This window comes from Thermothelomyces thermophilus, chromosome 3 (assembly GCF_000226095.1).
Source record: "Thermothelomyces thermophilus ATCC 42464 chromosome 3, complete sequence".
Classification (NCBI taxonomy): Eukaryota; Fungi; Ascomycota; class Sordariomycetes; order Sordariales; family Chaetomiaceae; genus Thermothelomyces; species Thermothelomyces thermophilus.
This window is the reverse complement of record NC_016474.1, coordinates 523396-548213: the sequence shown is the minus strand read 5'-3', so window position 1 is coordinate 548213 and position 24818 is coordinate 523396. Positions and strand designations below refer to the sequence as shown.

The 24818-nt window shown below is 56.5% G+C and overlaps 9 protein-coding genes across 9 annotated transcripts; 6 read left to right on the top strand and 3 right to left on the bottom strand.

Annotated features, from left to right (window-relative positions):
* Nucleotides 1-264: 264 nt before the first annotated feature.
* MYCTH_2303320 (uncharacterized protein) lies at nucleotides 265-2711 on the bottom strand. The gene has a single exon (XM_003662511.1). The coding sequence runs from the start codon at nucleotides 2536-2538 to the stop codon at nucleotides 559-561; it is 1980 nt and encodes a 659-aa protein (XP_003662559.1). The 5' UTR covers nucleotides 2539-2711; the 3' UTR covers nucleotides 265-558.
* Nucleotides 2712-3701: 990 nt separating this feature from the next.
* Nucleotides 3702-4910, top strand: MYCTH_2117839 (uncharacterized protein; the record flags this gene model as incomplete). The annotated part of the gene is made up of 1 exon (XM_003662510.1): nucleotides 3702-4910. One exon carries the CDS (start codon nucleotides 3702-3704, stop codon nucleotides 4908-4910), a length of 1209 nt encoding a protein of 402 aa, XP_003662558.1.
* Nucleotides 4911-6437: 1527 nt separating this feature from the next.
* Nucleotides 6438-9519, top strand: MYCTH_2303316 (uncharacterized protein). Its single transcript, XM_003662509.1, has 3 exons — nucleotides 6438-6528; nucleotides 6602-6738; nucleotides 6811-9519. The coding sequence occupies exons 2-3, from the start codon at nucleotides 6656-6658 to the stop codon at nucleotides 9479-9481; spliced, it is 2754 nt and encodes a 917-aa protein (XP_003662557.1). The 5' UTR covers nucleotides 6438-6528; nucleotides 6602-6655; the 3' UTR covers nucleotides 9482-9519.
* A 53-nt stretch (nucleotides 9520-9572) lies between these two features.
* Nucleotides 9573-10831, bottom strand: MYCTH_2303313 (uncharacterized protein). The gene is made up of 2 exons (XM_003662508.1): nucleotides 10147-10831; nucleotides 9573-10029 (listed from the first exon to the last, which is right to left on the bottom strand). Exons 1-2 carry the CDS (start codon nucleotides 10576-10578, stop codon nucleotides 10021-10023), a joined length of 441 nt encoding a protein of 146 aa, XP_003662556.1. The 5' UTR covers nucleotides 10579-10831; the 3' UTR covers nucleotides 9573-10020.
* Nucleotides 10832-12791: 1960 nt separating this feature from the next.
* On the top strand, nucleotides 12792-13986 carry MYCTH_102133 (uncharacterized protein; the record flags this gene model as incomplete). Its single annotated transcript, XM_003662507.1, has 2 exons — nucleotides 12792-13014; nucleotides 13097-13986. 2 exons carry the CDS (start codon nucleotides 12792-12794, stop codon nucleotides 13984-13986), a joined length of 1113 nt encoding a protein of 370 aa, XP_003662555.1.
* Nucleotides 13987-14967: 981 nt separating this feature from the next.
* Nucleotides 14968-16537, top strand: MYCTH_2303310 (uncharacterized protein). The gene is made up of 3 exons (XM_003662506.1): nucleotides 14968-15704; nucleotides 15840-16065; nucleotides 16223-16537. Exons 1-3 carry the CDS (start codon nucleotides 15201-15203, stop codon nucleotides 16390-16392), a joined length of 900 nt encoding a protein of 299 aa, XP_003662554.1. The 5' UTR covers nucleotides 14968-15200; the 3' UTR covers nucleotides 16393-16537.
* A 1528-nt stretch (nucleotides 16538-18065) lies between these two features.
* Nucleotides 18066-20207, top strand: MYCTH_81645 (uncharacterized protein). The gene is made up of 3 exons (XM_003662505.1): nucleotides 18066-18383; nucleotides 18592-19400; nucleotides 19500-20207. The coding sequence occupies exons 1-3, from the start codon at nucleotides 18142-18144 to the stop codon at nucleotides 19994-19996; spliced, it is 1548 nt and encodes a 515-aa protein (XP_003662553.1). The 5' UTR covers nucleotides 18066-18141; the 3' UTR covers nucleotides 19997-20207.
* A 330-nt stretch (nucleotides 20208-20537) lies between these two features.
* MYCTH_2303305 (uncharacterized protein) lies at nucleotides 20538-23184 on the bottom strand. The gene is made up of 5 exons (XM_003662504.1): nucleotides 23070-23184; nucleotides 22874-22928; nucleotides 21525-22781; nucleotides 21079-21371; nucleotides 20538-21010 (listed from the first exon to the last, which is right to left on the bottom strand). Exons 3-5 carry the CDS (start codon nucleotides 22409-22411, stop codon nucleotides 20709-20711), a joined length of 1482 nt encoding a protein of 493 aa, XP_003662552.1. The 5' UTR covers nucleotides 22412-22781; nucleotides 22874-22928; nucleotides 23070-23184; the 3' UTR covers nucleotides 20538-20708.
* A 267-nt stretch (nucleotides 23185-23451) lies between these two features.
* MYCTH_2303304 (uncharacterized protein) lies at nucleotides 23452-24599 on the top strand. Its single transcript, XM_003662503.1, has 2 exons — nucleotides 23452-23783; nucleotides 23886-24599. Exon 2 carries the CDS (start codon nucleotides 23971-23973, stop codon nucleotides 24334-24336), a length of 366 nt encoding a protein of 121 aa, XP_003662551.1. The 5' UTR covers nucleotides 23452-23783; nucleotides 23886-23970; the 3' UTR covers nucleotides 24337-24599.
* The last annotated feature ends 219 nt before the right edge of the window (nucleotides 24600-24818 follow it).

Sequence of the window (24818 nt, the reverse complement as noted above, 5' to 3'; positions counted from 1 at the left end):
ACCTTCCCCGTATGACTGAACCGGTAAGTGCTGCTCCCGGAAGGAGCCGTTGGGGTACCAGGTAGTGAGCGAGGGGCAACGGACTTCGACTCGAGTCAAATGTTCTGTAATTACCGATTGAAGGTACATAATTAGTTAGATCTGAGCCGAGAATGGCATGAAAGAGAGATCTGGAACAATCCGATTAATTATTCATCAGTCAAGGGGATGAAACCTGACCCTGCTATCACGTTCACCGCGAAGGTGAAAGGAAGTGCAAGATCCATCTTCTTTAAGGATCGATTTTTTTTGGGCTTCCGTAATTAATCCTGCTTGAATTGCGAAGCCTGGGTTCGACGACTTCCCCAACCTCGTGTCCCAAAGCGCCGAAATGATATTTATTTCTTGCATCTTGAATTCATCTTTGTTTTTCATCCATAACTGGCACCTGAAAACCAGGGCTCATAATGTCATGCAAAAGGCATTACACCAAATAATTACATCCGACTTCTTCCACCAACTGCCACCCCCCTAACACCTGCATATCGACCATCTCAGTGCTCCTGTGATATAGCCTGGTCAATGACCCCCAGAGAGCTTGTTATCTTGTGGGGCTTCCGTGCCGGTAATATCGACCTTCGGATGGGCAGCATTGTTCTCGTCCGCCTTTGCTCCTAGATCCTCCTCGCTTTCCTGCAGGATGCCATTGGGTGTCTCACCATTCGGAATGCTCCCGACGTTGCGGTTCTCGGACGCTGTCTCCTCCTTATCTCCAGCCTTCCTGTCCACATCTGCCTCCTCTGGTTCAGTTGCATCCTGCGTGATTGTCTTCTTCCTCCTTCTCGCCACCTTCACTCTTTGCCGTAGTTCTTCCAGGTCCTCCCCAGAATCGTAGTTCCGCAATGCCTCTGCCAGCCTCTCCGCTCTTCTCCGCTTTCGCTCCTTTCTCTTTTTCTTTCTGGCTTCGGCTGCCTTCTTTTCCTTTTCCTTCGCTGCCTCCATGAGCCGGATCTCCTCTTGCACCCATTCCTTTGCCTTGGCTGCCGCATTCACGGGCGAATCCTTGTGATCAAGGAGATAACCCTGAACCTGAGCAGGCGTGAACACTCCATCCGGGATGCACTTGCTAAAGTCGACTGCTAACTGCTTCAGCTGGTCTTGGGAAAGCTGAACTGCTCGGTTCGTCGGCGCTGCGCCGTCTTCGTCGGGACTGAACATGCGGAGGAACATCAGCTCGCTGCTGCGTGGCGAGATGTGGCCCAGATACAGCATCTTATCAACCCTTCCCGGGCGGATGAGGGCCTTGTCCAGCTTGTCCGCATAGTTGGATGTCATCAGCACGATCCGCCCTTCCTGTGAAGCGACCCCGTCCAATACGTTCAGCAGCCCCGAAAGAGTGCAACGTGACCGCTCGAGGCCGATGTTTCTGTCCGAGCTGCTCTTGTCAGAATCGTCGCCGCTGTCCGAGCTGTCATGATGATCTCGAATCCGCGGACGATGCTTGATGCCAACCGCGTCGATGTCCTCGAGGAGCACTATACACCGCGGTGGCAGGGCAGTAAACAGTCTTTCGAGCGATGTGTCATCGTGGACACTGGGCATATGAAGCAGGTACAGTTCCAGCCCAAACCTCCCGGCCAGGGCGAGCGAGAGCGAGGTCTTGCCGGTGCCGGGAGGCCCGTACAGGAGAAACCCTCGCCGATAGGGGATGCCGCGCCTGTTGTAAAACCTGCGCGTGTTGACATCTAGATACTTTTCGATATCCGCAACCAGCGCCTCTTTGATCTCCTCGTCGAAGTGCACCGTCTCAAGCGGGCGCAATGGCCGCAGGATGGTCGTATCCCACAACCCGTCATAACTGTGCTTGCTGCTGCGGACCGTAATACACGTCTCGCGCTGCTTGTCGGAAAACTCGCGGCATGTGTTGAGGAACCTCTTTATTGGTTCGACAGACCGCCCAAGGCACATGACCATGAGCGGTTCATCGCCCTCGGGAGCTCCTGCGTACTCGTCCGGTGTCCAGTCCCACGCGATATTATACTGCGAGTTGCTGGTGAGGATGCGGCGGACCATGAAGATGTTGCGGTCGTGAATGAACCACGTCGTTCCAAAGGTGGGGAGATATTGCACTGGCACGCGCTTCTCGTGCTGGTAGTCGTTGCGCTCCTGCGAACCCCGGCGGTAGGACCACGTGTTGTTGCGGGTCGACTCAGATTTGACAGTCAAGATGCGCGTGCCTTTCTTCATGAGCACATTGGCTCCCAGCCAGTTGAGCACCTCGTGGTTAAGGCGGTCATTGCCAGCGATGGAGACCGATGCCGTCAAGAAGCGCACGACCCACCAGTAGATCCTCGACCCTGTGTGCTGTACGGTTTGTGCGCCCGACGATGCCGCGCCTAGCAACGCGGCGGCGGTGAGAATTGTCGTGAGGTCGAGCTTGAGCCATTTCTTGAAGAAGTCCTGCAGCACTGAAAAGCCAGGGATCCGCCGTTCGAGGTCTTCCGCAGATGTGCTGTCGCTCAACAACGACGTGCTTGCGAGGGCGAGTATGTTGTTCATGATGGGCGTTTGATCGTGGCGGGAACCAGCTCCGGGGTTGCCGTGGTTGAACCTTTAAAAAACCTGCATACCTCCAGGTAGGGGAGTCAGGGACGTGGCTCCCGTTGGGCGAGGGGCTGAATCACTCCGGTGACTGCTAAGCGGCCGGATAGGGACCAGGGCCGCATTGCAGCCTTGTGATTTTGCATGAGGGAAAGAGGACGACAAGGCAGCAGCAGCACCCTGCATTTGACGTTATCCACATTTCGACTCTCATGCATGCGTACCACCTATGGAGTTGGCTTGCGGTTGTTGGCGGCCGCAACGTGCTTGGTCAATGTTTGGCAACCTACACTGATTAGGCATGCTGCACTACCCTACTAGCTGCATGTCATGCAAAATTGGAGAATTTAGACCAATCCCAGCCTGCGTCCATGTCGACCAGTACGGTTGCCGGTTGGGGTTCCCGGGGCACGGAGGACTGCTTCCAGGAAAACCAATGCCTTCATTGGCGAACAGGATCAACAGTTGCAATCTTGTTAGGTGACTGGCAGCATTAAACTCGCAATGTCATTATTCCTCAGACAGTTGATTCTTTTTGAAGTCGATTCCAGTCTCAACACTGACACCTAGTAAGGAACGATAGACGTAGGGTATGTATGTAATTACTAATAATATCAATCCGCACTACGGATTACAGCGTACACTACCCCGCCCTCGCCCCGTCCCTTGGATACCACTGCCCCGAGGGCCCACCTCCAACAGACCCCTGTATTTCAGCCGTGTTCAGCCCTACTGCGAGGATGGTAGAGTTCCCAGGCTGGAATTCACAGCACTGTTGAAAATAATTTGTACTTGGTACTGTTTGATAGATCAAGTCAGTGATGTATTCTATAACTCTTTCTATTACTTGGACATAAGCTGGGAGTCGCAGTCTACAATATGTCGTGAAATGCCCTTGGCGAACTGTGGTGAGTACTACCCACATCCGGCCAAGCTCTACGGATTACTCCGTACATATGTACAGTACATACAGTACGAAGTACGTGGTACCCCGCTACAACCAGATTGCCCCGCAACAGCAACCTTTCTGTACAGAGCTTCAACAAGCTTCGAACCGCCTGGGTTTGAAGACTACCGACTCGTCCTCGAGAACAGCCCGGTTTCGAATCCCGGCAACAAAGATGCGGTTCGCTTCAAAAAAACAGACCATCGACGCCATCGACGAAGATGCCGGGGTCTCGCTATTGATCGTCGAGCCCGAGGACATGTGGCACGCTAACAACTTGATCGCGGAAGGAGACATCGTTCACGCCCCGGCTGTCCGCAAGGTCACAATGACGACGGCGACTGGCTCTACGGTTGGAAAGAGCGTACGCACAAACCTGTCAATCCGAGTCAAGTCGACTTTCTTCGACCCGCTCGCGTCGGAGCTCAAGGTGTCGGGCACTGTTGTCAACGAGAACGATTGGGTCAGCGTCGGGCAACACCACACAATCACGCTTAAGTACGAGAAGGCGGACCTCAAGTTCACGATATGGAAGAGCTCCGGCTGGGACTCGGTGGCGATACAGTCTTTGAAGGAGGCGTTAAGTGAAGATCGGCCCGAGGCGATTGCCGCTGTCGTCATGCAGGAGGGCTTGGCCAACATCTGCTTGATTACCGAGTTTCGGACGATCGTCAAACAGCGAATCGAGAGCCCGATACCGAAGAAGCGCTCGACGGCAAAGGAGTCGACAGGGGCAATGTCGTCGTTCTTCGAAAAGACACTCTCGAGTCTGCGCAACAATGTTGATTTCAGCATCCCCCGAACGCTGCTCCTGGCGAGCCCCGGGTTTGCCGCAGACGATTTTCGCGCCTACATGGCGTCCGAGGCCTCTAGAACGGGCGATAAAGGTCTTCAGAGAATTGCAAAGGAGGCGGTCGTGGTGCAGTCAACGTCTGGTCACGTTCACAGCCTTAACGAGGTGCTGAAGAGCACCAAAGTAAAAAAGATCTTGGAGAACGCCAAGGTTACAACCGAGACAAATTTGATGGACCAATTCTACGACCGTCTTCGCAAAGACGATGGGAGGGCGTGGTACGGCACCAAGCCCGTCGAGAAGGCCGTTGCCGAGGGCGCGGTGGGCCGTGGAGGAGGGGTTCTGTTTGTCAACAATGGCTTCTTCCGAAGTATGGACGTCGCGACGAGGAAAAAGTACGTTGCACTCGTGGACAAGGTAAAGGAAGATGGCGGAGAGGTTCGACTGCTCAGCAGCGACCACGAAAGCGGCAAGCGTCTGGAATCTCTGGGCGGCATCGCTGCGATTCTGACGTATCCTATACTGGACCTGGATGAGGACGACGAGGAAGAAGCCGTAGGTGATTCCGGTGAGGGCAGTATGGTGATCTGAAGTTCCTTCCGAAGCTCTCTAATGCCTGTCAAACTCTGACTTTCCGAGTTGTCCGAGACCAAGGCGAGCACACACCCTCGGCTTGAGCAAACCAGCGGGCAGTTAATAACCAAACGGGGGTGTAAAGGACTGTGTATACTTGTACGGAAGATGCGCGGATGTATGTACCATACAGTACATACGGTACATACAGTACATACATTACGTCGCGGTCTCGCGTACGCTGCCGTTTCCGTCTGCAAGCCAATGCGGAATGACGTTACACACCGTCTTTGGACCGCAATGAGCTGTTTTGTGCTTCTAACCAGACATTTCCCTGTCACATCTGGCCACCTCGCTACGTTACTCCGTGCTCTGATATTCGATACTGCCGGTCACTGTGTTACAGTCGGTTGCATGTCAATCACGAGCCCCGGAGGAGCCGTCATCCTGCCTCGCCGACTCCTGCGTAAAACCCGGAAATTGTCCCATACGGGTAGTGCTAGGAAGCGAGACAACTGGAACCGGACAAACTCGATGACGCAACCACCAAGTCGCTAGAAGAAAGCGTGGAAACTCGGTGCAACGCAACACGAAACAAACGTCAACCACCAGCCCTCATCCGATAGCCCTGTCGGTTCGCCGACGACCTCAACCTACTTCATTCTCGTGCATTTGACGGTACACTGAGGGAGCCGGGCCGAACTGACCACTTCTGACCTGCGTTACCGCGAAGTACCGGGAGTTTTGAATCAAGAACGCCTAGTCGCGCAAGTCGGTGAGACATTGCGGGGTCTCATGGCCAAGGTTCGCGGCTGCCAGCCAATCAGCGCAGAAGGTCGGAAGACGGCACAGACCCGTCTACTGTAACAAGGTGCTGGCGCCGGCAGTCGGGGGGTTCTAATTCCCGAAAGCCATTTCATCCCAGCGCTTTACGATTTCTCGTTAGCAGTTCCCGTCGCGTGCTCACATGTCAGGCAACCTTGGAGCATGACGGGGATCTGGTCGACGATCAAGTCAGCGGCGCCCCCCCTCGGGCGCCAGCACGAGAGCCCGCCGCCGACGATGGATGCGAGTACCGCGCAGTCCCCTTCGCCTCCAAGGAAGCTCGGCACACCGTCATCATCACAGTCACTCCCAAGACCTCCAAGTTCGCTCGACGCTAGAGGTATGGCCACCTGACCGTCTCCAATCCGCATCCCTTCTGCTTCTTCCCTGGGCTCTCCAGTTGGTGGGTACGAGGTAGGCAGACGGTACTGCGGGCCTCCGGTTACGTTCGGAGCTTGCATATACGCGTATCGGTCGTATTCAATGATACTTGAAGGCTTATTATGCGTCGGCAGCAACCACCCAAAGCCAAGCCACGACAACCTCGCAGGCCCACCCTCCAAGTCCCAGCACAAAAAGTCCGTCGACCTTGTCGCGCAACAACACTAGCACTAGTACTGTGCTTACAGTCAGAGGCAGAGGCAAGGACAGAAACACCGAGGACAAGAATGCTTCAGAGGCCGGCACCACAGCGGCAACATTCGAGGGTACGGTCAACGGTGCCACCAGTATCGCGGACGTAGCTCGGCAAGGTGCCTCCTCGACGGCGCACACGACTGGTTCCAACTCGGCGATAGACCCCCTTTCTCAGGTGAGCTGCCACCTTCCGGCCGAGAACAATTCTGTGCACAACGGGCCCGTCGTGTTAACAGGAACGCGGCTAGCACATATTCAGACGAAAGAGCACGGAACCGTCAATACCGCAGCGCTTGACCCAGATGGCCGAGGGACTGACGCGGGTCAGCTCCGAGGTCTCGAGAAATAATGCGGCGCCTGTGGGGGAGGTCGCTAGGGACAGGAGGTTAAACAAACCCCTATCTATGAGTGGCACAGCGCAAGGAATGATAAGCTGACTGCTGGTGCCGGGTAGTAGCAAGAAGGGAGGAGGCTCGTTCCTCAGCCGGCTGGGCATGCGGCCCGGCAAGAAAAAGGATCTCGTGGATCTCGACTCCGACTCGGAACTCGGAGGCGAAACGCGCATGGACGGTGTCAATGCACGCGTTTTCAGTCAGACCCTGGGGAGCCCCTTGGTGGGTGGAGGCTACGTGCCCCATCACAAGGAGCCCCCGCGATATATACGGACGCGGTCGAGCAACAAGCGAACCCGAGAGTTCAATCGTGTCTTTCTTGCCCAGGAGCTAGTTGGAACAAGACCGCCCGAGAACGACGAAGACGCGGCTGCGGAGGCCGGCAAGGCACCCATGGTGTCTGTCAGCGTGGCCGGCACAGGCGATAGGAGAGCAGTGAGGTCGGGAGGCGCTATCTGGGCAAGCGAATTCAGCAAAGACGGGCGATTTCTCGCCACAGGAGGCCGCGACTATGTGGTCAGGGTTTGGGCCGTGCTCTCGACGGCCGAAGAACGCCGCGCCCATGAAGAGGACGAGGTGGTCGGTGGCGACGTTGGGGAAAGGCTCAGCGCGCCTGTGTTTAGGGAGCAGCCGGTAATGGAGTTCAAGGGGCACACCGGGGAGGTGCTCGACCTCAGCTGGAGCAAGAACAACTTCCTGCTGTCGTCGTCGATGGACAAGACTGTCAGGCTGTGGCACATGAGCAGGTCAGAATGCCTATGCACATTCAAGCACAAGGACTTTGTGACCCGCTTGGCCTTCCATCCTCGCGACGACCGCTTCTTCTTGGCCGGCTCCCTCGACACTATGCTCCTGCTGTGGAGCATCCCCGACAAGGCGGTCGCATTTTCGGCCCAGCTGCCAGATCTCGTCACCGCCGTTGCGTTCTCACCGGACGGAAAGGTGGCCATCGCAGGGCTGCTGAACGGGTATTGCATGTTCTACGAGACGGAAGGGCTGAAACTGAGCTCGCAGATTCACGTGCGGTCGTCCCGGGGAAAGAACGCGAAGGGGAGCAAGATCACGGGCATCCAGACCATGACCATCCCGCCGCCGAATCCGTTAGACACGGGAACCTCTCAAGCCCCAGATTCGGTTGCTTCGGCGTCGGCGGCGGCCCCAGCGGACGGAACAGGCGTTAGGGAGGAGGTCCGGGTGCTCATCACGTCAAACGACAGCCGCGTACGGGTATATAACTTGCACGACAAAAGTCTTTTACTCAAGCTCAAAGGTCACGAGAATGCATGCAGCCAGATTGCCGCCACCTTCTCCGACGACGGAAAGCACATCATCTGCGGAAGCGAGGACCGAAAGACATTTATCTGGAGCATGACAGGCGGCAGTGCGCTTGTCCAGGATAAGGACAAATCTCCCTGCGAGTACTTTGAGGCGCACGGGGACATCGTCACGACGGCGCTGTTTGCGCCAACCAAGACGCGCATGCTGCTCGGCCAGAGTGGCGACCCGATTTACGACCTCTGCAACCCACCACCCGTGGTTCTCCAGAGTTTGGAGGAGGCGGCCAGCGCGGCGGCTAGCCAGGTCGCTCTCACCAACGACTCGCAACAAAGCAGGCCGCACGAGCCGGTTGGCAAACGACCCGAACCCAGCCCGGCATACATTGCGAGATCGACGCACTACGACGGCCACATCATCGTCACGACCGGCGATACTGGCATCATCAAGGTGTTCCGACAGGACTGCGCGTACGCGAAGCGCCGACACGAGAGCTGGGAGACGGGCAGCACCTTCAGCCGCAAGCTCGGCGCCGGCGGCAGGCTGGGCCGCAGCGGCAGTGTCTTGACGCGGACCAGCGCCGGGAGCACCGCACATAGCCGGCGCGGCTCGCTCAGCCAGCCGGTCCCGCCCAGCGTGCTCGGCTCTCCCCAATTCCACGCCGTTGGCGCGCACCCGGACCGCATCTTGAGCTGGCGGCAAGGGATCGAGCACGGCGGCGACAGGCGCTCTGCCCTGCTGGCGGACGGCAGCAGCACGCCGGCCCGGAGCGAGCGGTCGCTCAGCCCGGCAAAGGCCAGCAGGACGTCGCTGAACTCCGCGTACAACTTGGCGAGCGAGGGGAGAAAGCAACCCTACGGGGGCGCGTCGCCGGCTCGTAATCGGGCGAGCAGCGCCGTGACCAGCCCCACGGCAAGCGTGTTTAGCAGTCCGCCGGAGAGACACCCATCGCGGTCGCTCACAGAAAGCGTGCTGACCAAGCAGCGGCGGACCTCGAAGCCGCAGGAGGAACCGTCGGCCCCGCCTACGCCCGGGTTCACGCTTTACTCTGCCTCGGCCGAGGAGGCCGACCAGTCGCCGCAGTCGGAGTCGGCGGCAGGGGCGGGGAGCACGTCCTTCTGGAATCTGGGTCGGTGGCGGGCGATCACCGCATTTAAGGCGGGATCTTCTAGTCAGGGGGCTGCAGGCACGAGGACGAAGAGCATTGGCAGTCGGCCGTCGCTCTCGATATCGCGGCAGCACGCGGATAGTTCGTGCGATGAGAGGGAGGGGAGCGGGGGCCAGGCGGAGGGAGGAGGAGGGATTGCGGCATCTCGGCGACAGAGTGCCGGCGGCGATGGTAAGTCTCGCGGGAGAAAGTCGCTGCCGGGCGGGTCGTCGGTACAAGAAGGTAGCGATTCGGATGCTCCTTCGGTGCCGGTCAATGGCGGCGAGACAGAGAATCGCGGCTCGCGAGACTAAGTTCCCGCCGAAGGGCATGGTTCGCCATTTCGGGGAGATGAAGCACACGAAGAGAACCGGCTTATCAGGTCGGCTTTAAAAAAAAAAAGGGGGGGGGGGGGGAGATTGACGAGAGGAGAGGGTGGTGGACTTTGTGTGGGAAGCGAAGCTGGGACACAATCTCGTCACGTCTGAACAACGGCGCTTTTGCACCAAGTGGCGGCATGTACAGCGTAGATGGGAGTTTCGATTGGCTGTTAGGTGGTTTTGGAGTGACTTGTTTGGAGTTTTGAGGGATGATACCATAGATGTATGCTTAGAGAGATACCTGTCGGTTTTACAGTACATGGCTGGCGCTGGTCTGCCAACAGGGCGGCAACGCACTAAGGCAAGATACCTAGTATTGCGCAGCGCAGAAAGTGCAGCTGAGTTGCTGGTGATGGTATCCATCTTATCCATCGCCAGTCCACGGTGTCCCTGCGGGATGTGGCGTACCTCGGCCGGCCAACGTCACATGGCCGACCTGTAGATACGTCTCGTCCGTCCGCTCGCCCTGACACCTAAGCGCTCTGGAATTTGGGGAGGAGGGGGTTGTGGCCGTTAATTAGCATCATTCTTCGTCGCAATGCAAAGGAAAAACAAAATCCCCCACTCTCCTCCTTCCTTCAAGCCCGCGACGAACTCACCTCGGCCGTTACCTCCTCGGCTACCAGCTCCTTAGCTGCCAACTCGGACAGCTTGATGGCGGCGCTGACCAAGTTCTTGGGATCCGCCCCGCGGATCGACAGGGCGCGGTCGTCGGTTCTCTGGACGGCCGCGCCGGTGAGGGCCCCGCCGTCGTCGAAGCCATCGGCCACGCCGTCGACGAGGAACAGGAAGGTGGGCATGGCGGAGATGCCGAACTTGGCGGCCACCTCGGAGGCCTCGTCGACGTCGACGCGGGCAAAGGCGAGCGCCCCGGGGCGGGCGTACTCGGCGGCCAGCTTGTGGAAGAGCGGCGCGATGGCCTTGCAGGGGGGGCACCACTGGGCCGTGAAGTCGATGATTACGTACTTGTGGGTCGAGGTCAGCTCGTCCAGGGCGGCGAGGGTTAAGATGTCTTTGATGTGGTCGCCCATTTTTGTTTTGTTTTTTTTAAAACTTCTTTCCGCTCTTTCTTCTCTTTTTTTGGTGTGGTTGTTGTTCTCGGTGCTTGTTTTGGTTGAAAGAGGTAGTAGTAGCTCAGCCTGCTGGGTTCTTTGCTTCCCGATTGTGGGAAAGTGTGGTGAGAACAGCGGGGGAGGGGCCTTGCCTTCCCTCTCTGGAACGTGGTACTGCAGAAACCCAGTGGCTCCCAGCTGTATGTATGTACGTAAGGTAGGTACATACCTGTATATGCACTGCGCGGAGGTACGCAGCTTGTTGACGCGGGGTTCCCAAGGTTGCTGAAAATGGCGCGATTGCGGGGCAATGCGTCAGCCCCGCAGGCTCACTTGGCCCCGCGCTGCTGTGCTGCGGGTAAGCCGGGTTGGGACCGAGCATTGTTGTGTAACCCGTACCCAGATATGTACCTACATACAGTAGTACTCTGTACTCCGTACCTATGAACGTATTCTTCATTCGTATTACCGTGGTGGAGTAGTCCGTACTTCGTACTCTGTACGGATTACATAGGTACCTACCTACACCGTACCTCTCCCTACGGTTGACGTGAGCTGCATCGGGGCCCGATCTTGTCTCAGTTGGGGACGCGGTGCGGAATCTGTGGGCAGTTTTGCCCTGATCCCCGGCGATGTCGGCCCCAAGACCAAGACAGCTTATATACTCCGTAGTAGTACACAGTGGGGTGTTCTCCGTGGCAGGTATCCGATCAGTCGTCGAGCCTTATCTGTGACTACCTATCTTTGGGTATGTGTAGCCCTCCGTAGTACGGGGTTCCCGAGGTCTCGGATGTCGAGACGGAGTCTTGCTTCCCTCACGAAAGGCAGTTTCGCCCGAGTTCGATCAAGTATAGCCAGGGATCTGAAGCATAATAGTCAAATTGAACTTACCCGGTACTCAACCATGGGAGAACTCGAGCTTGGCTGCCTCCCTCAGCCGGATGATGGGTTGCCTCAACCTAGGCCCCCTAAGCTTGCCCTTGCTCAATCCTTGGCCGGTCCTGACATCGGCGTTTCACTAGGCCTGATCGTGAGGCTCGACAAATCGATCTCCACCGACCTGTTGTTGCCGGCGCTTATGTTCATCAGAACCGCATCGTGCTTACAGGCTACCTTTCACCAGACGCCCCTATGCCACTCAGTAAACTTGCTTAGATCGCAAATGTGCATATCCATCAAGAGATCATGATTTGCAATAACACATGTAATACCGCACGCGTCATATATTCAGTGGTAAAGTTTCCGTAAAGTGTGTCTATAGCACACCCCTTAAATTATTACTCTCGTCTGCTTGGCCCCTCTGGGGCCCATAAGGTATTAATTACGCGACCCGGGAGGCTGATTGAGAACCATATTTGGAAGGCCATTTAGTCCAAGAACGCACTCATAACGATCTTTGCGAGACTTGGAAAGGCCCCATTCTAATTGCACCAGATCTCGGCAGGTTCCTCAAGCTAAGCGCTTTCAGGGGTTGTTTGCTGCTTCGGCCCTCGTCCCTGTCACCAACAAAAGAGCAAACTAGGGAGCCACAGTCATTTTCACCTGCCATATCATTGGGGATAGAGGACCACACTGAGGCGGAAATATTAGTCAGGATTCAAATAATTATGGGGTCCAAGGGCGAGACGCCGAGTCGCAAAGAACGTTGACTTCCCACCACACCGGAGTGTCATGAACGGCACCTCCACAGTCCGGGAGAATGTAGAACGTAAGGGGTCTCCACCTGGAAAAAGAGTTAGGGTCTCGTCTCTGGATGATTGGACTCCTTACGTTCATGGCCTCTCGTGGACTGGGGTGACGCTCTGACGGAGGCCGCTCAGAACACGGCGGCGCGTAATTAGCCATCCGCCATTTTTGTTTGAAAACCGGGGGCTCGTTTTGAGTCAACGACGCGATGACGCGTTGAGTGGCTCATGATGATCTCCGAATGGCAGCTAAGGGGTCGCTCAACTTGTCTTTTCCCGGGTTATTATCGTCTTGATATTCGGGCTGACACATGGACTGACCAAAAAGGTAGGTACCTTACCTAGCCAGGCAGTCAATACCAGATGAAGGAACCATGTTGCTATATAACGACGATATGGAGCGTGCGAAGTATAAAGGGTCCTGGTGGACTAAGAGCCGGAGCTTGGGGCTCTGTTATCCCGGTGTTTTATCCACCTGCCGTCAAACCTTCAAACTCCAATGGTAACATGAACCTGGCTAACCATCATACCTTCTGCTTCGGTATCGAAATCGAGCTCCTTCTCGAAAGCCCGAGCAAGAAACACAGAACATGGGAGGCCCTTGCACAGGACCTCAGCAAACGGCTGAAGGCTGCCGGGATTCGTAATCATGTTCACGACAACCACGGTTACGCAGAATGGTCCATTGTCCGGGAGGTGACAGTTCAAGACCCAGACGGCAGAAATCCCTGTTGGTTTTGCCCGGTGGTGCCTCGCTACCTCTCAGCGTCGCTTGATGACAGTAGGTTCCCGCCTCTGACCGGTACAGACAGATCAGTACGGCGTCGAGCTGGTTTCCCCCATCCACGTCGCAACCTCGCTCCCTATCCTCGCCGCCCAGCTCTGCAAGATCTTCGCCGTCGTCAACACCATCTCCACGCCCATCAAGAGTCGGCGCTGCTCCTCCCACGTCCACGTCTCGCGCCGCCCGATCCTCTCTCCGCAAGAGCTGGCTGCCCTCGCCAAGGCGGCCCTCTACTTCGAAGCCGCCCTCGACGCCCTGATGCCCCCGGAGCGCAGCGGGCCCCACTCCCACTGGGCGCAGTCCAACCGCCACGCCAACAACCCTTGCCTTGCCGGGCTGACGCTGGCCGAGTGCCTGGCCAAAGTGGACGCGGCGGCGGCCGCCCACCTTGCTGCCCCTTCCCTTCCCCTGGACGCAAAGGGGGAAAGGGAAGGGAAAGAGATAGGGGAGCGGGTGGAGGAGGACCGACCGGCCGACGCGCGCCGCCCGCTCGTGGAGACGATGAACCTGGTGTCGCGGGAGTCGCGGTACGGGGTCGTGCGCCGCAAGAAGGCGCACTTTGTGCGCGGCAAGACATACAAGTGGGACTTTACCGGGCTGCTGGCGCCCCCGCGGGGGGCGGGCGAGGAGGCGGACCACCGCGGGATCGACGGCACCGTCGAGTTCCGGCAGCCGCCGGGGAGCCGGACCGCCGCCGAGGCGGTGACCTGGGCAACCCTCGCGGTCGCGTTCGTCGCCGGCGCTGTCGAGCTCGGGACCGCCGGGGTGGGTCTGGGGTCGGAGGCGGGAGGGGTCGTCGGGGAAGAGGGAGGGTCGAGGGAGGAGCTGTGGAAGTTGTTGGAGAAGGGAAGGGAGGCCCTGGGGTGGGTCGATTTGAGGGCGTTGGATGGCTTGTTCTGGGGTTTGAGGGAGGAGTGACAGCAAGCCCGGGTTGAGGCTCGGCTTTATTGTCGCGTGCAGCTGAGGTTTGGTGAGAATCTCGGTTGCCCTCTGTTGCTCTCTGTCAAGAAATGTCAAGAGGTAGGGCGTTGGGGGATCGATGGTGTGGCAGTTTCATTATTATCCGTTATTATTAAATTCCTCCGGGGTGGAGGAAGAGCTGAGATCAATGTACCCGAGGTCGGCGTTGATAAGGGCTTCGTCAACATTTCGCTTGTTGTCGCCGTAGCAGTGGTCCTTGACAGGTTCCTAGAGGCGCGTAGTTGGTTGAGCGTGAGTCAAACATCTACAAGGCTGCCTCACCTAGCTAGGTGTCTTTATTTCAAGTTGCTAGATAATTACCTAACATTACCTAGGTACTTTCTTAAACAAGGGTGCGGTTTAATATAATTATGAATACTCCAATCTCTCCATCAACATCAATGAGCAAGCAGTAAAAAGCTCTGGGTGTTATGAGAAACCACTCGAAGAAAGCACCAAAAAAGAAGAAGAAGAAGAAAAAAGAATCCCGTTGCGGGATATCGCATGGCGTCTGCTCAACCTGGTGGTGCTGCTGATGTCAAACGAGACGTTGTAGCTAGGTAAGCCGTGGAAGGGAATGCGTATCTGTTCCGGATATACCTGTGCCCCGGTTTGACCTTGTTTGGCAAAGAACCTACCTTAAATAGGTATGTATGTATGTTCGTACTTTACTATATCCAGGGAAAGGAGCCGGCCCTGGGCTGAAATTCGAACCAACAGCACCCACACCAGCACGAGTTGGGTATGTGGTGCTAAGTGAGGGGATGCAGGAACAAGGTGGGCTATCAACGGATGGAACATCAAGGTCGCATCTGTTGGGGCTGGTCGGCCGTAGCTTGCCCCTTTCGTCAATCTTAGCCCCCGCGGCCTCCACCCGCTAACGTGGGTGCGAACGGAGGTGCGGGAGCTGAGCGAGCTCCTAAAGCGAGCTCCCAGAACTGTTTACTCCTTAGTCTGGCCAGAAACCTTAGCTGGGGCGGGAGTCTCATTACACGTAACCAACCAGGCACAAGACGAGGCCGAGTTCAGGGAGAAGAAGAAACTGCCTGCTTTGGTCGGCCTCCATGCTGGTCTCGCCCTGGGGGCAACAACTGAGATAAGACCACTTGGGATCTAATTACCAGGCTGAGTGAGGGACTCACCTCAGATATCATCATCACAGGGTACAAACAATGGCCCCGACCACTATCACACTAGCCCCCCCTTATGTCAAGACCTTTCGCAAGAAGCCCTATCCGGCCGTCTCGCCCTCGCGACCGGAGCTCAGCCAGTCGGGCCGAACGGTCCTTGTCGCGGGCGCATCCTCAGGGATCGGCTTTGCCATTGCTCGAGCCTTCGTCCATGCTTCCGCATCACACGTTATCCTGACCGGCCGACGCGAGGCCGTCCTTGCCGATGCCGTATCCCGGCTCAAGACGGAGGCCAAGGACGGAACGACCATCAGCGGCTTCGTATCCGACGTGTCCGACCCTCGAGACTCGGAGAAGCTATGGAGCGGCATCGGCGCCCAGGGGATCGTCGTCGACGTCCTCGTGCTCAACGCCATGAACATGGGTCAGGGTGGCCCGTTGCTGCAGGCAGAGCTCGGAGCCACCTGGAAGGCGTTCGAGACCAATGTCCGCGGGTTTCTCGACTACGCGCAGCGGTTCAGTAAGCAAGGCGAGGGGCGGCCCAAGGTCAGTACCTATGCATGATGCTTGATCATCCTCGTACCCTCGTTTCCCTTCTTCTCTCCCTCTCACTTTTTCTCCCCCACCCCCCCCCTTTCCGTCTTCTCTTTTCACAGGCGCCAATCTAAACAGCTCGAGCAGTTCCTCATCAACGTCTCGACTAGTTGTATCCACAACTGCACTACCGAAGGCAGTGGCATCCCCACCTATGCCCTGTCCAAGAATGCAGGCACGCTGCTGATGCAGCTCATCGCCGACGACACCGACCCAGAGCACATGCAGGTCGTCAGTTTCCACCCCGGGAGTATCTTGTCCGACACGGTTCGGAGCGCCGGGTTCGACGAAACATCCAAGGATTGGGATGACGGCAAGTGACTCGGCCCGCTTTTTCCCGTCCTCTTTTCATTGCTTATTATTATCTCTTTCCTCCCTCCCCCCCCCCCCCCCCTCTCTCTGCTTGTTTTCTCCTCTGCTTTCCTTTTCAGTAAACCGTTTCGTCGCTGACCGTCCCGTCCCCCATGTAGTGAACCTTTCTGGCCAGTTTGCCGTGTTCTGCGCGAGCGAGGAAGCTAGGTTCCTCCATGGCAGGTTCGTTCCGATCTGGTGGGACGTGGATGAGCTGAAGGCGGGCGAAGCTCGTGCCAGGATGGAGTCTGATTACCACTTTTTGAGGCTGGGGTTGGTTGGTGTTTAGGGACCTGTAGACTCCGAGCCTAGACGCTGACAGGCGTACCGTTGTGCGCGGTCGACGAATTTTTGCCGGAGATGCTCTCAACTCGTGTTCTAGAATGGTACCCAAATAATTATTTAGACGAAGATACCTGGATTTACCACCTGGGTTGGGTCCCTAAACAGGTACCTACTTGAATTACGCCCTCGATATCGGTAAACAGCGATGGTTAACCCTGGATTATGATCGATATGATTTCCATCATTCGCCATGTTCTTGGTTGGTAGGATGGAAGCCGATGGATGTCGAGCCGAATTGAAGCTGGCCTCACTCTGAGCTGGTTGATGCCCAAACAGTCCCGTTATTAGTGAGCACTTCCTAATCAGTCCATACCTTACACTATTAGCTGATGAAGATCTTGACTGCGCTTCAACCAAGAAGAGAAGCAACAACCGCTGACAGGGAGAAGGGCAGAGCTGAGAACGGCAGCTCGAATATATAATTATCCGTTCTCAGCTCACTGCCGTCAACTGTTGACTCGGTAGGTCGCGGGGGCCTAAGGAGACTGTAAAAAGCTCGACCCTCCGCCATGGTCACGGCGCACTGGTTCAGCTCAATCTGTGATCTGCTTCTTGATCAAGTTTCAAGATCCTGTGCTCAAAAAGTGACGGCTTGCCCTGTTGAGGAGAACAATACCATAATACCTATTACCTTAGGTAATTAGGTGTGAAGTTAAATATTATTGGTGGCTCTTCAATTCGCCTGATGGCCTGTGTATTGGCTCTGACCAGGGGTGGGCACGTCCAACAATTGCCCCGCCGGCCGGCCTGGTTCTGGCTTGCCAAGCCTGCAATCCGGGTGTGTTGGACGCCGATTTTTTTTGTGCATGTATGAATGTAACTATAGTATATACATACATACGTACAGTACAGTACTCCGTAATTAGTGCTCGAGCATATACAACGAATGTCACTCTCTCGGTTCAACCTCACTATAGTAATAACACGGACGTGACAACGCACCTCTTCAGCCGGAACTGAGCCTCACCCATAGAACTGATGATATGTGAAGAGCTTAGATTGTGTGTGAAGCGAAGCCTAATTCATATCACAATGCCGCCATCGCAAAAACATGGAACTTTTGCCACACCAAGCACCAATGTTATCCCAAGGGCGCAAGGGCGCAAGGGCGCGCGGCATGTGTCAAACAATAAAAAAAGGGCTCGGCGCGCAAATGCTGCAGAAGGCGGCTGCGTCGAGTGGGGTATCTTGCCTGAGCACAGAATCCCCCCTGCTAATCACACCAGATCGGACAGTCCAGGCCATGGTTTTGCAAGCTCCCGGTTGGACGGACCAGATTGAAGAGGATGCAGAATAAGACTGCAGCACTCTAGCAGCTTTCTTCAAGCGATGTTCTGTCACTCTTGCAGAGAACCATGAGGAGAGTGCCCAATCAACAATCCTCCACAGGGCTTGAGGTTACCGTGGACCCTTGTTCATGTCAGCTCCGGAAAGAAGCGAAAGGCGCCCCGAGCACCGAACCTTGCAGAACAGCACAGCGGGTCCATGGCGGGGGTTCGAACCTTGGCCTGCCCACCCGGCCCGGAGTGGAGGGGTACATACATACAAAATCTTCTACAACCCGGGTGACAGTTGAACCCACCTTGGGACTCACTTCAGTTCCATCCCAGGGGGCTTGTTCTTTTCTAGGGACGTGGGGCAGCCAACCGGCCAGGAGGAAGAGAAGAAGAGAAAAGGGCAAAGGAAAAAAAGGATGACGGTCGGAACAGACGACACGCAGCCGCTCTTGCGAAGTGTTACAAACGAGGGGCACCAGGTCTACACAAATCCCGTCGTTCCGCGACAGGATGCGCGTCAACAAGATGGCGCCGCCAACAACGCTGACACCATCATCGTCGACTTCGACCCCAGAGGCGATGCCGAGAATCCGCTGGAGTGGCCTGCGCCTTTCAAATGGGTTGTTGTAAGCATGCTCGCCTCCATGGCATTCACGGTGTAAGTCCTTTCTTATTCCCTGATCTGTTTTAACCAGGTATTGTTTGTTTTGTCACTTGTTGTTTCCATATCCCATCCCCCTTACTCACCTTCCCCCCTCCCCCTTCCTCCCCCTTAAGAGAAAAAAAGAAGAAGAAGAAGAAGAAGAAAACAAGACGCTTTTGCAAGCTTAGCCACATCGGTATTGTATGCTAACCACCTCATCTAGAACAATGACCTGCATCAGCACCGTGCCCCTCGCCTCCGACATCGTCCGGGACCTCTCCCGCTCGCCCAACCCCTCCAAGTCGGCCAGCGTGCTGCTCGTTACCATCTGGGAGCTCGGCGAGGCCGCCGGTCCGCTGCTGATCGCCCCGCTGTCCGAGATGTTCGGCCGCTACCCGGTCATGAACGCGGCCAACCTCATCTTCATCGGGGCCGGCCTCTTGGCCGCCACGGCCGGGAGCGTGCCGCAGTTTGTGTTCGCCCGCATGCTCAACGGGCTGGCCGTGGCCGTCAACGTGCTGAACCCGGCCATCGTGGGCGACATGTTCGCCAGCGACGAGCGCGGCGCCGCCATGAGCATGCTGTTCCTGGCCCCGCTGGCCGGCGGCGCGTTCGGGCCCATGATCGGCAGCGCCGTCGCCGATCGGTACGGCTGGAGGACGGTCGTCTGGATGACGGTCTCGGTCGCGTCCGCCTGCGAGCTGCTCTTCCTCAGTTGCTTCCGCGAGACCTACAAGGTCGCCATCCTACGGCGCCGCGCCAAGAGGCTGGCGCGCCACGCCGCCGGCTCGGGCAAGACGTTCAAGACGGTGTTTGATCAGGGAGATGGCGTCTCCGGGTGGAGAAAGCTGCGGGATTCCATGCTGCGTCCGGCCATTGTGCTCTGCAGCAGCGGGGTCCTGATGGCCGTGAGCTTGTTTAGCTCGGTGGTCTTTACGTTTTTCTACGTCTACAGCACTACTTTCTCGGATATCCTGACCGAGTTTTACGACTTGTCGCCCGTGGCAGTCGGTTCCTGCTTCACCGTTTTCTGTAAGTTTCGCTCGCCCTTGCCCCCCCCCCCCCCCCTTTTCCCCCCGGCGTTCTCTAGCTCGGGCAATTCAAGGTAGCTGACCAGGGGATTGCTATTAGCCATCGGCTCGGCAATCAGCGTCGTCATTTGCAACCGCACCCTCGACCGCATCTATGTCTACTTGCGGTCCACCCACAAGGGCGTCGGCAGGCCGGAATTCCGCCTCCCGCTCGCCATCGTCGGCGGCATCGCTCTGCCCCTCAGCGTCGCCGCCTACGGCTGGACAGCCCAGCTGCGCTTGCCGCTACTGCTCCTGCTCTTTAGCGTGTGCGCCATGGGTACCTCGCTCATGCTGGGCATGATCCCCATCATGAACTACGTGGTGGATGCCTTTGGCATCTTCTCCGCCTCCGCCGTGACCGGCATCATTGTCACGAGGTGTCTTATGAGCACCTTCTTGCCCTTGACCACGGCGCCCCTGGTGGACGCTCTCGGTTTCGGGTGGGGTTTCACGGCGCTTGCTGGGTTTAGTCTGCTTCTGGCGCCAATTCCGGCCCTGTTGTTACGGTATGGAGTGTATTGGAGAAAGTTTTCCAGCTACACTCGGGATGAATGATCGTTAATGACTTGAGAGATGACTGAGGTATCTACCTACATTATGGGGCTCAGGAGTGATGATTGGGTTAATCATGAGTTATGAAATGGGAGAAGTCAACGGGCTGATGTATGGAGAAAACAAAGCACCTTACCAGATACGCAGAGATATATACTTAGTGCATAGGCACCTTATATAGATCACGAAAAGTCGCATTCATTTGTTTGACACCAAAAATTGCCGCATTCTCAATCCCCCCCCCCGACTTGCCCCCTTTCTCTTTATTTTTCCTTTCGTTTCTCTTGTTGTCTTCTTTCCTTATCCAACGCAGACCTAAACGGGCTTGGAAATGGGGCTGCTCTGAAAGCTGTCCTCTCCTAGACCAGAGCATAGAGCAAATCACCTTACACTCGAGCCCAAGACACACTCGTCTAAACGAACCTATGACGGTTTCATCGGCGAGGGAGTAAATAGGGCGTTTTCATCTAATTGGTTCCTTGACTCCTTTTCTCTCCCCGGCGGTACAGCTCGTTCCACCCGTTTGAATTGTCGTCTTCAAACCAACAACTTCAACTCTCTCCAACGATAGGAACCGAACAGTTATCACCGACATCTTTGGTAAAGAGCGAGCTGTCTGCTCTTCTGTAAGATTGGAGATTGTCTATGTTAGTGCAATGCGGGCCCAGACACAGCCTTCGCAGGGAATAATAACCAAGCTCCAATTCGCAATCTTTCATCCCTCCCTCAGTTTACGCAACAGATCATGCAGCTCTTTTGGTGTAGCATGACCGATTCGTCGGTAATATGGCGAGTCTCTGTCCTTCCCCTCTAGCGATTCTTTCAACAAAGCCCTAGCGAGCCAGCCGTATTCGCCACAGTGCCTAAAGAAGCCGCTCGTGCGCAGCTCTTCGTCATCAATCTTGCTGACAGTTGCGTGCCACAGCTCTTGCCACCGGTCTATCGCTCGGCGGAGGACCGGGATACAAGGCCGGAGTAGCGACACAAAACGGGCAGAGCCGATCATGACATGAATGGCTTCCCTCACCCCCCTCACCCATGAGCTAAGTGTTCAAGAATGCGAGATGGAGGGGATGGGTGCCTACCTGTACTAAGAATGAGGTGATCGAGACACGTGAGGTTCTTAAGCGGGAAACCCTTGACCCCTGACCAAGACTCGGCAACCAGCGCGTCGGTGCAGTCGCGGAGGGATGCGGATCGCCGCCAACAGCCTCGCCCGTTCGCTTCGATGGCGGCTCGAAACTCGGCAGCGTCTTTGGCCTCCCACAGATCCGGCAGAGAGGGCATGTCTGCGGTCATCTCGTGGAATGTTGAAAGCACCGGCAGATGGAACACGCCACACTGCTGCCAGTCGGTGAGGAAGACCGCATTGGAAATTCTTTGCGCTGTCAGCGAGAACATCAAAGCAATCAACCACAACAAGAAAGAGAGGTCGCAAAGAAAGAAAGAAGGAAAGAAAAGAGAGAAAAGGGGGGGGGGGCAGAGCAGAGGAGGGTGATTATAGATACGAAAAGGAAAGGCCAACACGAACCTGATCCTGACCTCGTCCCTTACCCACCTCCCCCAGTCGATTTCCCCCGCCTCCGCGTCGGGCGACTGCGTCTGCCTCGCGCTCGTCAGCCCCAGCCGCCTCACGGCACCGACCAGGGCCGGCCACCTCGCCGCCCAGGCGGTGCTCCTCGCGGCGGGATCGTTCATCATGAACTGCGCGCCGTGCACGAGCAGCGCGGCCTGGAGGGTCTCGTACGTTTCCCGCTCGCGCTCCGGATCATACCGCTCCGACTCCTTCCCCGCGCGTGGTTCTGCGTCTCGCTCGCTGTGCTCGTGCTCGTGCTCGTGCAGCCGGAGCAGCCCCTCCAGCCGCCGGAAGACGTATTCCTCGGCGAGGGGGAAGCAGCCGCGGACGGCGAGGACGCAGTCCCGCGGCGGGGCGTAGAGGGCGCCGCAGAGGAAGACGGCCAGGACGAGGGCCGGGGCGGAGGCGGCCGGGTCGAAGGTGGGGCGGTGGATGAGCGGGACGTGGCGGTGGGTGAAGCGGAAGTAGATCGGCAGGAAGATGTCCCGGTTGGAGCGGGTGAAGACGCGGCCAGCGAGGGCCGGGTCGAAGGCGTCGCCGCGCGAGGAGCCGTTGGTGGTGGTGGTGGTGGCCGCGAGGGCGGCGTGCAGGGACGTGAGCGCGGCCACGGTCGGCTGGAGGACGGAATCGACGCCTTCTTCCTCCTCGCGCAGGCTGGGGCTTTGCCAGGGTACGAGCTCGGGGAAGGGCCCCGGAGGGTTCTGGTCCAGGGCCCAAGGGAGGAAGAACATGTCTGCGGATGCCGTCTCCTGGTCCGGGTCGGTGGGAATGCTGGTGTCCGGCTGGAGCTCGATGCTGGGGATGTCGTCACGGCTCGGCTCCTCGAGAAAGGCCTCGATCATCGACTCAGCTCTGGGGTTGGTCAGAGTGAGGAGAAACGATATCGGAGTCCCAGTCTCGTCATCCTTGGTGACCGGAGTAAGGCGTGCCGAGTGATGCGCGTCAGCTCTCGGCAAGCCAGCCCCGTTGGTGTCGGTGGCGCTGGGGGACGGGTCTAGGGACACGCTGCGGTTGTTGTTCTGCACCCTTGCGTATGTGCATGTGGCGTGCCGAGACTTGCACCTCGTACAAGGTGAGACCCCGTCGCAAGAGAGCTTGCTGCGGAAGCAAGCATCGCATGCCTTGACCTTTTTCCCCCTCTTGGCTGCTGGAGGAGGCCCATCGCGGTTGTTGTTATTTGTACAGCTTAGGTAGTGTTTGCGCCAGACGTCTCTGCCAAGATGTTTTGACGTCCACGGGTCAGAAGCGGGAGGGCGCGAGAAAACCTAATTAATTAATGGAATAATATCCCACAAGACGCGTACCTTCTTCCAAAGCCTTTGTTGCAATACTGACATCTAAAGTCGCCAGATCCTGAGTCTGAAAAGTCCACATGGTTAGCAGTGCCTAACTGGTACCTTTGCTTCCCAGAAGAGACTGAGACGCAATAACGGTTGAATCAGGGGCAACTAGTAATAGCAGTAGCATTGCGAGTGCCACTTTGCTTAGGGTGAGACTAACGGGTTGCTTCATGTCTGTGCAGATGGCTCTTGTGCCGATATTGCCTACCGCAAAGACTGCAAGCAAATCTTGTGGGTAGTGCCATCGATTCGTGGGATGAGGTTGTCGAGTGTTGAGTGGGAAGGTGGGTTGAGTCCGAGAAGTGGGTGAATGCCGATGGGGAGCGCCTCATTTAATTGGGCAGAATCATCCCTGTACGAAAAGTAGCGCTGGGTCGGAACGGAACGGGCCCCGTGTAAGTGAACCTCATGATTGAACCCGCACTGTCACCGCCGTCCAAGAATGGTTTGAGAAAGACAGTAAACGCCGGCGACTTCGCACATGGCCGGGGTTTTCCCTTCTCGATTTTGGATAATGTGGCTCGGGTTCTGGTTAACTCGATGCGCGAGGATAATAAGGACCACTTCCCCTTTGTCCCTCTCCCTTCCTGCTCTTCGTCTATTATGTCCATTCCCATAGCTTTCATTCGGCCTCGATCACTTGAGAGTTGATTGTCCGGGCTACTACGACCAAACCACAATATGCGCCCACATATCAATACACTTGCTCGGAATGTCCCGGTTGCACCGTTAATACTGCGTCAACGAAGCTCACTTCCTGCCCCTTCAACATCCGGAGTCAGGGGACACAGCACGGCCGGCGAATCAGCATCAGCATCTCGCCGGCCTCGTGCTCCCCTTTCTCCCCGTCCAACAACCTCCTTGTCTACAGAAAGTAAGCCAACTGCCGTTGCCGAATATGTGTTGTAAGCCGAACAATAACTGAATCCCTCCTCGTTCTTGGGCTCCAGTGGTGACTTACCCACGTCTCGACCAGGACAACGGTGGATGCTCTGGTCAACTGGGCCAGGCAGGGTTCTTTGTGGCCGCTGACGTTCGGACTGGCTTGCTGCGGCGTTGAGATGATGCACGTGTCCATGCCCCGTTATGACAACGACCGCCAAGGCATCATCTTCCGCGCCAGCCCTCGACAGGCCGACGTCATGATTGTGGCCGGCACCGTGACCAACAAGATGGCGCCAGCCGTCCGACTGTGCTACGACCAGATGCCAGACCCCAAATGGGTTATCAGCATGGGGTCCTGTGCGAATGGCGGCGGGTACTACCACTATAGCTACTCGGTCGTCCGAGGAGTCGATCGGATTATACCCGTCGACATTTACGTTCCCGGTTGCCCGCCCACCCCCGACGCGTTGCTGTACGGAATCTTTCAGTTGCAGAGGAAGATGCGCCGGACCAAGATCACGAGAATGTGGTATCGGAAGTAACAACCCAACGGGAATAACCGTCAGCACCTCCAACCATGTATGGATTGTTATAGTTACCTCAAAATAAGGACGAAGCTCTGTGACTCTCGGGGACTGTTTTGAAACTGTAATATTTTCAGCTTGTTCTTTCTCCGTCGACTGAGGCAGCATGACTGAATCTTAAACCGTTAAACATGTAAGTCTGGAGGAGCCGTTAGCTAAGTAAAATACCTTGATTAGGTACCTACGTACTCCAAAAGCAGGATCCATTGAACTCATCCTCGAATCATCATGGTCACTCTCGGAAAGAAAAAAGAAAATTCACAGCATAGCTTCTGATTTTCAGACCCCAAAAAGATTAGTGGCCCGCAAAAACGAAAGAAATATAGATGTTAATTAATCTATTAATTACTTAGGCCGTGTATTGAGAGTCGTGTTCACAACTTGCCATGACGTACACAATGACGCCCCGAGCATCCGAGTGTAGCTGTAAGACTGGGGAA

Bases quoted from the DNA above. Each gene is read 5' to 3' on its own strand.
- MYCTH_2303320 (XM_003662511.1), bottom strand. From the start codon at position 2,538: ATGAACAACATACTCGCCCTCGCAAGCACGTCGTTGTTGAGCGACAGC.
- MYCTH_2303316 (XM_003662509.1), top strand. From the start codon at position 6,656: ATGGCCGAGGGACTGACGCGGGTCAGCTCCGAGGTCTCGAGAAATAAT. The intron at 6,739-6,810 runs GTTAAACAAACC...GCCGGGTAGTAG, and splicing joins GAGGTCGCTAGGGACAGGAG to CAAGAAGGGAGGAGGCTCGT.
- MYCTH_2303313 (XM_003662508.1), bottom strand. From the start codon at position 10,578: ATGGGCGACCACATCAAAGACATCTTAACCCTCGCCGCCCTGGACGAG.
- MYCTH_2303310 (XM_003662506.1), top strand. From the start codon at position 15,201: ATGGCCCCGACCACTATCACACTAGCCCCCCCTTATGTCAAGACCTTT. The intron at 15,705-15,839 runs GTCAGTACCTAT...CAGCTCGAGCAG, and splicing joins AAGGCGAGGGGCGGCCCAAG to TTCCTCATCAACGTCTCGAC. The intron at 16,066-16,222 runs GCAAGTGACTCG...TCCCCCATGTAG, and splicing joins ATCCAAGGATTGGGATGACG to TGAACCTTTCTGGCCAGTTT.
- MYCTH_81645 (XM_003662505.1), top strand. From the start codon at position 18,142: ATGACGGTCGGAACAGACGACACGCAGCCGCTCTTGCGAAGTGTTACA. The intron at 18,384-18,591 runs GTAAGTCCTTTC...CACCTCATCTAG, and splicing joins GCCTCCATGGCATTCACGGT to AACAATGACCTGCATCAGCA. The intron at 19,401-19,499 runs GTAAGTTTCGCT...GATTGCTATTAG, and splicing joins TTCCTGCTTCACCGTTTTCT to CCATCGGCTCGGCAATCAGC.
- MYCTH_2303305 (XM_003662504.1), bottom strand. From the start codon at position 22,411: ATGATCGAGGCCTTTCTCGAGGAGCCGAGCCGTGACGACATCCCCAGC. The intron at 21,372-21,524 runs GTTCGTGTTGGC...GACAGCGCAAAG, and splicing joins AGGGACGAGGTCAGGATCAG to AATTTCCAATGCGGTCTTCC. The intron at 21,011-21,078 runs GTAGGCACCCAT...GGGTGAGGGAAG, and splicing joins TCACCTCATTCTTAGTACAG to CCATTCATGTCATGATCGGC.
- MYCTH_2303304 (XM_003662503.1), top strand. From the start codon at position 23,971: ATGATGCACGTGTCCATGCCCCGTTATGACAACGACCGCCAAGGCATC.